The following is a 12087-nucleotide window of genomic DNA, read 5'->3' as shown; positions in this document are numbered from 1 at the left end:
TGTATCTAAATACTCTGAAGGCTACCTAAAAGAATGAACGCCTTCGTCCTCCTCATTTGCATAATAATAAGTCATGAAACACTACTCATAGTTGCAAACCAATACTCAAATTCATTTACATACCAGGAACTATGGAACTATCACACATTTCCGAACCAAATCAACTAGTCAAGCACTATATTCACAAGCAGTTGGCAAAATTGACGCATGTTTAGGAATCCAAACAATTAAACTTCAAAATCATGACCAACAAATCCACAATGCTCATTATCAATAACCAAGAATCAAAACAAATTTTCTCAAGTAAGGGGCACAGGGAAGCATGATTTACAATTCACTGGAACGTATTTTTGGATTTTTTATTTTTCAATTTTTTTTTTTTTGGATTTTTCATATATAAGAAAGCAATAAAATAAAAACTATACTAGGAAAGCAAATAAAAACTATACTAGAAAGCAAATAAAAAGAGAAAAGGAAGAGAATTACCAAGCGAAAGATTACCCCCCCAAGCCAAATCAAGTAATGCCCTCATTGACATGGGAGTATAGCCTACTTCTCATCCTCATCCATCCTCGAATAGCCCCCTCCATGGCTAGAATCGGCTCCTCCATGGCTCGAACCACCACCTCCATAACCCGAACCACCTGCAAAGTAGTTAGGGTCTACATTCCCCCCAAGCCCACCAAAAGGAACATCGGTCTTATAACCATGGACCGATGAGTAGTCCACATAGGTACCGTAGGCACTTGGGTCCGTGTATCCTCCTTGCGGATATTGGAACCAATCAGGAACAAGTGAATCGGGGGGAATAGCCCCCCGACGTGCATAATCATCATACATGGGGTACAAACCCTTCCCGAGGTTCCTCTCCACATACCCCACCCGTCTATCTAGAGACCCAACTCTAGTGTCCAAATCCCTAACCATACTCTCGACTCTCCCTTGCCCTATCTCAATCCTATCCAATTGGCTCCTAAAAGCCGAAAATTTGTAAGGGGCGTTGGGGTCAATGTTGTAGTTGGTTGAGGATGTGGGAATGTCATATATGAAGGGTGGAGGTGGTGGGTAGTGTGGTGAATGGTGATGAGGGGAGTGGTCTAGGGGAGATTGGTGGGGTTGTGGTGAAGGGTGAGGTGGTTGAACCTCACCTTGACCGTTAATCTCAAAAGTATAAGAAGGCTTCCCCTTCTCAAATTTGGTCAAGGCCGGGTTGGGCAAAGTAAAAGCATTGTCCCTTCTACCCGATTCCCTTTGAATCACCCACCAAGTATCACCTCCCATGACATTTATCCAATTTAGGCCACCTAAATAGGGTAGGTCCATAATAGTTGGGCCGGCTACCTTCCCTTCGTTGTTAGGGACAAAGTTAAGTTGTTTGACCGCTAAGTGAGTTACTAGACCACCAAAATAAATGGGTACCCTAGACCTACCCACCTCGGTCGCATTGGCCACCCTTTGGAAGTGGTTGGCCATCTTATGGACAATGTTGAGCTTATCACTCCTAGGTATCATGTATGACCCTAACAATTCTAGCTCATCCCACCTAACATTGGCGGGTTCATGCCTCCCAAAGATGGTAAGGCCAACAAACCGTTGCCAAAACTTTGGCACGGGATGTTGTATCCAGGTGCCCTTGGCATTTTGGAGGTTCGAGTTAGCATCCCCCGTGAGGGATTGATAGACAACGACAATGTTGTCTTGAGGAGGTTCAATTGGTCTATCCGATTTTAACTCGAATAATTTGCCAAATTCTTTCAAAGTCAATCTAACATCATTATTAATTAATCTAAATTGAACATGAGAAATCAAAGCATTAGATTTTATGACATTAAAAGTAGAAATAAATTCCAAGGTCAAATAGTCACAAGTATCATAGTGCAATTTAAACAAACCACTCATGCCAATTCCTTTAAACAACTTTTCTACGGGTTTATCAATTCCTAATTTAGCAAGGTTGGGGTGATGAACAAAACGTGTAGGAATTACCTGCCTTGACGTGAGATTGATCATCCTTTGCTTTGGCTCTTGGGTGGTGATGACCACCCTCTCCTATCCCGGAACTTGCAACTTCGGGTCAATCCTAGGCTCTTGTTGCCTTGAGCTTTCCCTCCCTTACGGTCCTAGATATTTTGAGAGCCATTTTTGATGAAAAAATGTAGGAATTGAAGCTTTCTCTCTCTTAGGTTTGATAAAAAAAAATTGAGAGAAAGTGGTAGAAATTTGGTGTAGATTGTAGAGAAAGATGAAAGGATTAAGAATATGCAAAAATATTTGAGTTTAGATGGAAGAATTGGAGGAGATCTTGAAAATAAGAGAGTTTGAAGGTGTAAAAATGAAGGTTTTAGAGAGAGAAAGTAGTAGTTAAGAAGATGAAAGAAGAAGAAAGTGAGGAAAGAAAGAAGGGAAAAGAATATAAAGGACGGCCAAAAATAGGCACACCCGATCGGGCAAGCCTCGCCCGATTGGGCAAAATTAAGGGATTCCAGATATCTGGTTGCGCGCCCGATCAGGCGAGCTCCGCCCGATCGGGCGCGAATACGAAGTTCGATTTTGCCCTTTTACTCGCCCGGTCGGGCGAGCTTCGCCCGACATATCTTTTCCTTCACTCGATTTTCCACAAAAGTGCGCCCAATCGGGTGAATTAAGCTCGATCTTCCAACTCCAGTTGCGCGCCCGATCGGGCGAATTAAGCTCCAATTTCCAACTCCATTTGCGCGCCCGATCGGGTAGCCTCGCCCGATCGGGCGAATTAAGAGCTGAAAATTTTCCTCGCTTTCACGTCCGATCGGGCGAGCTCCGCCCGATCGGGCCCGTGCCCAGTCGGATTTTCTTAGCTTCTTCTTCGATTTCTTTTCGTCTTCAAATTTTTCTAAGTCTCTTTACCTCTCAAACCTATACCTGTACAAAAACACTTATAAAAGGTAAATTTTCACTCTCCTCGCCTCTCTAAAATAAAAATAAAAATAAAGAGAAAGGAAAACTAGTCTAGAAAGCAAGAAATACGGGTTGCCTCCCGCAAAGCGCTGGTTTATCTAGGTCCCGCACGACCCTCTTACCACAGTATAATAACTAGGACCCTTGGCCTAACGCTTAATCGGGTGGTTTCTCACCCGGTCTAACGGTGTTTAGGCTACGACGCGGCTTCCTGACATACCCTATGGGACGCCAATTCACCTTATCGGGTGGATCCTCCTTGACTTAGGTAAGGGGTTCATCAATGCTACGCACTAAAGATCCTTCTTTGATCGAGGATTGCTTCAAATTGTCATTGCATTCAACACTTGCAACTCGATCTGGCGGAACACTTACCGTAGGCTCAAATCGCACAACTTGCTTGATCGGTTCCACCTTTTCATCCTCGAAACCAAGACCAACAGTGTAAAGTGCTCTTTCTATTACATCGACTTCCCTCTGCCATTTGTCTATCTCATCTGAAAGGGATGCAACACAAGATACCGCCCCCAAGGGATCTTTTTCAAGAGCTTGGGGCTTGTTAGAATAGTTCTCAACCACATTAACACTAAAACATTTCTCCTCAGTCATGGAGCTTTTAGGGGCATTATTAAGATTAAAAATAACTTTATCATCCCCTACTGATAGTGTTAACTTACCACTTTTCACATCTATGATTGCTCCTGCAGTGTTAAGGAACGGTCTACCCAAAATAATTGGGGTTTGCACATCCTCAGCCATATCAAGAACAACAAAATCAACAGGTATATAAAATTTGCCTACTCTAACGGGGACATCCTCTAAAACACCTAAGGGGTATTTGAAAGAACGATCGGCCATTTGTAGAGTTATATTGGTAGCTTTTAATTTACCCATATTTAACTTGGAACACACATATAATGGCATGACGCTAACGCTAGCACCCAGATCACACAATGCATTATCAATCATTAGATTGCCTATATGACAAGGGATAGAAAAACTACCCGGATCTTTTAATTTAGGTGCAGACTTATTTTGAAGTACGACACTACACTCTACAGTGAAAGCTACTGTCTCTACCTCACTAATAGATCTTTTCCTTGTCAATATTTCTTTCATAAATTTTTCATATGAAGGAATTTGTGTGATTAATTCAGTGAAGGGAACTGTTACCTTCAAATCTTTTACCATCTCCAGGAACTTACCAAACTTCTTATCCAAATTTGTCTTCAAGTGACGATTGGGGAATGGAAGTTTGATAATTGGCTTTGGAGCATTATTGCTCTTATCTGGAGTAGCCACCTTCTCTGGAGTCGTACCCTGCAATGTAGAATTAGATATGTTAGTATTATCCTTTAGCCCTGCAGGGCTACTAACTACATTGTTTAGTTTAACGGAATCAAGATTAGCATTATTTAATAAAATAGGTTCATCAACTCTGGGCATAGGGGGCCCTTCATAGTTTGAACCACTCCTTAGATTAATTGCATAGGCTTGATCCGTAGGCCTGGTCGGCTGTGCCGGTAGAGCTCCCTGTTGGCGGGCTTGTAGAGTAGCGGAAAGTTGCGCAATTTGATTATCTACAATTTTATTATGTGCTAGAATTTGATCAATTTTCGCATTTCTACTCTCCATGTGCTTATGCATATTAATCAACATTGCTCTAATTTCCACCAGAGAAGGGTCAGAAGATGAGGAGGGTTGTTGTGGTTGGTTCTTATGGCTAGCATTGGGATGATAATATTTCTGATGTTGTTGCTGGGGCACCTGTGGTTCTTGTGGTGGTGGATTTTGAACATTAGTACTCCGGTAGGAAAGGTACGGATGATTCCGATACCCAGGATTGTAGGTGTTGGAGTATGGTTATTCTGCCTATAAGCTTGGAAGGCATTAAATTGCTCCACGAAAATCCTGTAATCTTGTTCCCAATGACCTATAATAACACAATTTTCACAGAAAGCCTCATTAGAATTATTATTAATTGCAGAAACATTAGCTACATTGGCAGTGCTAAGATTATCTAATTTTTGGCATATAAAGGTCAGTTGAGCTTGCAAAAAGGATACAGAGTCAACACTATGTTTCCCCTTGTTAGCAAATCCTCTAGGATTCCCATATTGGGAATTGTGTATTGACATATCTTCAATAACTTGACCTACATCATCAACATTAAGATTCATAAATCTCCCACTAGCTGCATAATCTAAAATTATTCTAGAAGAATTTCCAATGCCATTATAAAAGGCTTGGATTAACTGCCATTGTGCTAAATTATGGTGAGGGCATTCTCTTTGTAGGTCCTTGAACCTCTCCCAAGCCTCATATAAGGATTCATCGGCTTCTTGGGCAAAGTTCTGAATCGCACTTCGTAGGACGGTTGTTCTCTCTGCAGGATAATATTTGTTATAAAAATTCAAGAAAAGAGTTTCCCAATCAGTTATACCAAGTGCAGTTCTATTTAAGCCATTAAACCACAATTTAGCTTTTCCAGTTAAAGAGAAGGGAAAGAGAATCTCCCTGATTTGGTCTTGAGTGACCCCGGCTTGCCTGATGGTATTGCAAATTGACAATAGTCGGCAATGTGAAGATTCGGGTCTTCACCCTTAGCTCCACTAAATTGCTTCCTCTCTATCATCGTTATAAATTGAGGTTTAATTTCGAATTGAACCCCATCAAGAGCCGGAGTGGGGGTGAGATGTGGAAAATCTGTAAGCTTTGGTTGTGAGTAATCACTAAGCTTCTTTGGAGTCGTCATCTCTGATTCTAGATCTGATGATACCTCTGAATCGCTAGAACCAGTTGGAGGGTCTCGGTGATTATTATTATCACCAGAATCCGACAGGATTTTCTTGTAGAGATTTTTCTGTCTATGGAAGAAACGTTCGATCTCAGGATCGAATGGGATGTACCCTGATCTGGAACACCTGGGCATAAACAAAAACTAGAAACAAATATGAGATTTGCCTCAGAGAACTAATGTTCTTTGAGACAAAAAAGAAAATAACCTAGACTACAAAAATAATCAGAAATAAAAATAAAACCGTCTCCCCGGCAACGGCACCAAATCAAACCCTAATAAACCCTAGAAATAAAACTACTCACACATGATAAAAACTAAACAAATCAAAGCACTAAAGCAAGACATGATTAAAGGAACAAGATAACAACTAAGATTAAGAGAAGAGAAATAGTTACCAAAGGAAATCTGTATTAATGAGAATAATTAAGAACAAAGTTGAGAGAGAAATTTTAGAGAGAGAAATATTCTAAGTAGAGAGAGAAAAATCTAAATAAGAAGGTAAACCAAAATTACGTACATAATTCGTACTTAAACATTCCTCAAAACAAAAATTAAACTAAACTAATCAGGTCTGGTAAAAACACGCGCCCGATCGGGCGCGCCTTTTTCCTTGCGCTCCTTCTCAGCAGCGTCGCCCGATCGAGCTAGATGCTCGCACAATCAGGCGCGCTATAGGCCACGCACCAGCACCATACATGCCGCGCCCAATCGTGCTAGCTTGCCCGATCGGGCCCTTGATTCTCTCCGAGGCTTGGACTTCCATTGGGCTTGATTTCTCGGCCCAATCCGGATTTCCTCTTCGGGTCTTGAATACTCGGTCCAAGTACCTCGGTATCCCGATTACCGAGCCTTTAATCACCAGCTCGATGACTCTAACCGGCCTTGGGCTTCAAAGATGGCCGTGCTCTTATAATTCCCGTAGTCGCTCCATGAAAAACCCGAGAAAATGCTCCAAAGGTGCAATTCCCTACAAAACTCAACAAAGACTACGAAAACACTAGAAAACACCAATTAGTAATAAAAGTGGCTCGAAAGAGCCAAAAACACTACTAATTATGACCAATGGACGAGGGTAAATTATTATATAAAATGGACATATCAATAATATCTCTAAGGGTTTGTTTGGATATGAAGAAATGGAGGGAAAGGAAGAGAAGGGAAAGGGAGGGGGGCTAAATGCATTGTTTGGATAACAATTTGAGGGAGGAAGAGAAATGGAGGGGATGGAAATGAAGGAAAAAAATTTCATTAATTGTTAATGAATAAAATCTTTCCAAATTTGAAAGGATTGGAAGGAAACATATTATACAAAATGACTTACTGTAAAAAGACCAATGTACCCTTCTATTTTCATCATTTTGATATATTCAACTATAGTATTTTTCTCTCTTTACTGCTCTCCAGAATTATTTTTCCCCCAAATTCTAGGGTTTGGCATCCCTATTTCATTAATTTCAATTTCTTTCAATCTTTAATAATCTCGAATTTGTGCTTCAATTAGCAATTGAGTCGAATTTTTGCTACAAATTCAGAAATTCAACCTCGATTCTGCATTTTTTCAATTGCGAAAACCTAATTGTCGAGGTTCTCGTCAATTTCAATCTCTTGCTCAAGCTGTTTGTGTGAAACAATTCATCAATTGCAACTTACAAAAATATGTTTTAGTTATGTATTAACACAATACCTTTGATTTTTCGTGTTTCTCATTCTAATGCAATTGATTTTCATTAATTTTTTACCTTTTTATTTATTTATTTATATTTCTGAAATGATGCAGCAAATTGGTGAATGGTGTTACACTGCTATCCCTTCCCTTCCCTTCCTTTCTCTTCTATCCAAACAAGGGAGGTGAATCTTTTCTTCCCTCCCCTCCCCTTCTCTTCCTTCCCCTCCCTACCCCTTCCCTCCCCTTCCGTCTTGAAATCGTATCCAAACAAGCTGTAAGTTTCTCTCTAAAGCATGTATTACAAATATTATTAGTTTTTTCAAGAGAAGAGTTTAAGGGTATTAAAGAGTTTGTGTGTTGTCTATAGTCAAATTATAAACTAATGTACCCTTTATATGGAGGCTTAAAAAATTAAATAAAATAAAATAAATAAAAAATTGAAAAAAAAATTTAAAAAAAAAAAAAAAAAAAAAAAAAAAAAAAAAAAAACAACAACAACAGTGCAATCAAGGGCTATGACAAAAAGACTAGTGGTGTGAAGCATCAGACTAATTTTGCTAATGTTTCAATTTGCTAGCAATCAGCATGATAAAGATATTGAAGTAATTTCAAGGATGCTCATGGTGCTTTGACCAACAATTCTTATTTCATAGACAAACAATGAATGGCTAATAGTCATATAAATTTAAAACTACTCTAATTTCTAAGAATGACATATTCCTTCATCCTTTGGCTAGTTCCAAACCTCTTGATAAAATAATAGGCATCCAAATCTTTTATATTACACATATATTCTTATGAAACAATGTTTCCTTTACCTTAAGCAACATTTTTGTAGAACGCAAAATACATTATCATTGACAAAAGTATAGGAAGTGCAACAAAAATTCTCTTAAGAACGATCTCGTGTCTTTGAGGTATTTCTTCTATGATGGTCTTTAATTTACACAAATTTGATTTTCTTTGAGGAGTAAAAAGCATAGAACGTGCTACCTCAACAAAATTTTCCTTCATCATTTTGAATTTTGAAGAGTTCAAAAGATATGGACATCTATTTGGCTAAAAGAGGAAAAGGATATTTAGATGTTCAACCTCTTTATTTTTTTTTAAGAAATGAGGTAGGTTATTTTATATATGTTTATTTTCTAAAAATTAAAAAAAAAAAAAAAATGAGACTTACGCAATTATTGAAAACTTAAAATTATTGGATGACAACAAATAAATTGATGATACTAATATCAAGATTATAGGCTGGCAACCATATTTGCATTAGAAACATCTTCTAAGTATAAATTTTTTGTTGATCTTTAAATCATAATTGTTGCATCGTTGATGGTCGAGAATGATAATGAGTCGGTCATTAGACCTATAAATAATAAAGAACAAGGCAGTAGTTCTTTCCATTTGCTGATTGATTATATTCTTCACCTAGCAGGTTGCTTTTGCTTTTCTTCAATTTCTTGGGCATGGGTGAGAAGAGGGAGTAATCATGCGCGGCACATGAATTAGCTCATGTGCAGTGTTGAAGTATTGGTAAATCTGTTTGGCATGAGATTTTTCCTCATTCTATTTGTAAGCTTGTCTTGGATGATTTATATTTGATTAATGACTAATTAGTTCTCGTTGGGAATTTGTTTCAAGGAAAAAGGGCAACTTTAGTACTAACAAGTTTTTTTTTCTTGGAAACTCTTCGTCTATTCTTCTCTATTGTTGGTGGTTTCAATTTAAGTTTTTTCTAGAAGTAGAGTTTCCATTCTTCTTCTCTATAGTTGATGCTTTTGAGCTTTAAGCTTTTTCTAAAAGTGTTTGGCTATGTGTTTTTGTTGGCTTTTGAAAAAAAAAAAAGTAATGCGATGGTACGGTTAACTCGTAAGAAATCCGAATTTACATTAATTTTATTGTAAACCAAGTGTATGTAACAAAGATTCTTTATGTTATGCGTGTGTACCTATAGCCGGCTATAGGGTAAGAAGGAAAATTTGGATGGGGAAGATTACTCAAGGCTTCACAAGAAAAGGTATGCTGATAGAGGAGGAATTGTGTGAGGTGCTCACAGAAAGGAAGCAACTATTCATTACTAGCACTACCTCTCGTGAGAATTCTCAAAGTGAGGGAGCATTAGAGAGAGTACTTATATAAAGATGCTAAGCAGTATGTAAGAGTGGGGAAGGAAAGCCATTATAACTTGAGGGTATAACCTCACCCAGTTAAGGGCTCATACTTTGGAATGGAAGAAGTTTCTACTGCCGTTAAGAGCAGAGGTGGGATATAAGGAGGCATCAACATATTTGGTATTTGACAAATTAAGGACCAGCAAGTATTTATGGATTCTAGACCCTAAAAAAAAACAAACAAACAAACTTTATTAAAAACCAATTAACTTAAGTGAAAATCACGATGGTTTGGGGAGTTTTATTCCTATAAATGTAATCGTTATAGGTTGTAATATACTAATATCTTTTTTCGATAATAAGAAAGGGCATAGAGTTATAAACCCACAGCAAAAGACATAAGACAGGCGGAAAACACCAAACATGAGGCAGATTTCACAAACCTGGCAAACAAACAGAGCCTCTTCTGAGATTAAAAAATGCAAAATGTATCGAAAAACATTCAAAAAATTTCTGATGAAAATCACAACTCCAAAACAAAAATTACTACAGAGCTAAAGCCCCCTAACTGATAAGGAATCTCATATGTGAGCGATTTAGTGAGACTTGATGTGCTGCTGCACGACATTGAGCCCTTCTGACTCCTCACCAAAGTCCTGAAACAGCAAGCAAAAATATGGTTAGCCCACAAAAAAGATGTAGCTCTTCAAGCAACCAACAAAGACAATACAAGGAATCTCTACCTTAACTACTACGCATGAACAGCCAACAACTTTCCTTGCTTTCCCCTCTGAATCAATCTTGCAAAGCTGCAGAAGTATTGGGAAAAAAATTAGCATAAATGAGCTTTATTGAAAGGTCATCATTGTGCATATTTCTCAAAAACTCAACAAAGTTGTGGTATATAAAAGAAGATATCTATGCTTGGATGATATCCAAATTAACTGCTAGCTAATCTAAAGATGAAAGATATCTACGCTCAACCAGAAAGTTAAACATTTGTAAAGTATGTGTGAGTTGCAAACAATAATCCCATTACCCCTCCAAACAACAAAATAAGGTCAACAAATGAAAATTAACATAAAGAAATTCAATAGTAGAGTAACTTACACCAGCCCACTCGCCTAGGGTCTTCGCGCTTGGAACAGTAAGCAAGTTAACGTTGTGCTCAGCACATAGAGCTTTGACCAATTTGACATAGTCAGGTTGGTCACAGTCCTCGGCCAACAGGCAGAGCTGAGCAGCATGCTTCTCAATGACTTTGGCACCCTCGTGAAGTCCGCGGGAAAGGCCACCGTGTGCCAGAGACTTCTTGAGAACAAGCTGCAGAGCAGTCATCAGGTCCATGGTCTCCCCCAACGGAGAAGGGGTCTCAGTAGCCGGAACAGCAACAGCAACCTCCTCGCTAAAACCAATTCAATATAACCATATAAAAACTCGGGCCACCAAACACATTCATTCAAGTACTTTTTTTGACACATTCATTCAAGTACTTTGAACTTCTCTTAGAAGCAAAATAAAACATATAAATTGGATAGTTAAGAACATACCCAGACATTGTAGGTAAATTGATGCAAACCTTCTCTTATCCTGTAAATAATGAGAGCAACCCGAGAATTAGAAAGTCGGACATTCAAGCGATGATCAAATTTATGAGCAGAGTAAACTACATATGTTATCGCTTTGACCAATCCACAAACCAAAAGGCATTATAACCATGATTTTATCATATTGATAATATACACTACGTATTAATGTATTATTAATCCCTAACCTAAGTCAAAAGTATTGATCCGTCTGTGAAATTAATCATAGCACGCATACAGTTAATTTATTCAAATTTTCAGGAAAAAAAAAATAATAAAATAAAAAATTATAACCCTAAAACTTATATAACAATAACATTTCCAATTACATTTAAAATTATCGATTACAATAATTTTTCAAATTGTCGATTTCAATAACATTTCAAATAGAGCGGATGATAATATCAATTACAGGAAAACCCTAAAACGTATATATGAATAACATAACAAATTATGGATTTCAATAACCCTAAGTACAGTAATAGTATTGTAGATAAATCATGGATTTATCTGATACAAATTTGACAAGAATAAACAAGAAAGGTATGAATAAATTACAAAAACATGAAAGTATGAAATTGAATGGAGCGAGAGAGAGGAGAGGGAAGAGAGTGAAAAACCTCGAAGTTGCAGAGTGTAGATTGGTTCGTCGGAGGCGCTAAGAGTAAATTGGAGAAAGGAAGAGGTTTTCTGATATTTTAAACGACCTAAAACCCTAACCCTTCCACTGCCCCATTTTTCCATTCAACACTTTTTATTGGATCGGACCCGATTTGGGTCCATCAATATGAAATAAGCCTAATTAGCCATTTAGGCCCCGTTCGGTATTCACTTTACCTAAAACAAATTATATACGGTAAAATAATTTCATTTCAATAAAACTAATTTCAATTCAGCAAAAATAATTTCAGTTCAGTAAAAATCAATAAACCCAAAAAAGAACTATAATAAAAAAAAAATCAATAAATATAATTTCAGTTTAGCAAAATA

At 37.9% G+C, this 12087-nt stretch overlaps 1 protein-coding gene across 1 annotated transcript; it reads right to left on the bottom strand.

Moving 5' to 3' along the window:
* Window positions 1-9838: 9838 nt before the first annotated feature.
* LOC110702905 (40S ribosomal protein S12-like) lies at window positions 9839-11837 on the bottom strand. The gene is made up of 5 exons (XM_021880696.1): window positions 11718-11837; window positions 11062-11101; window positions 10622-10916; window positions 10255-10320; window positions 9839-10167 (listed from the first exon to the last, which is right to left on the bottom strand). Exons 2-5 carry the CDS (start codon window positions 11067-11069, stop codon window positions 10108-10110), a joined length of 429 nt encoding a protein of 142 aa, XP_021736388.1. The 5' UTR covers window positions 11070-11101; window positions 11718-11837; the 3' UTR covers window positions 9839-10107.
* Window positions 11838-12087: the final 250 nt, after the last annotated feature.

The sequence above is a fragment of the Chenopodium quinoa genome, unplaced genomic scaffold (genome assembly GCF_001683475.1).
Source record: "Chenopodium quinoa cultivar QQ74 unplaced genomic scaffold, ASM168347v1, whole genome shotgun sequence".
Classification (NCBI taxonomy): Eukaryota; Viridiplantae; Streptophyta; class Magnoliopsida; order Caryophyllales; family Amaranthaceae; genus Chenopodium; species Chenopodium quinoa.
Note: the sequence above shows the minus strand (reverse complement) of the source record. Positions and strands in the feature narration are given on the sequence as shown.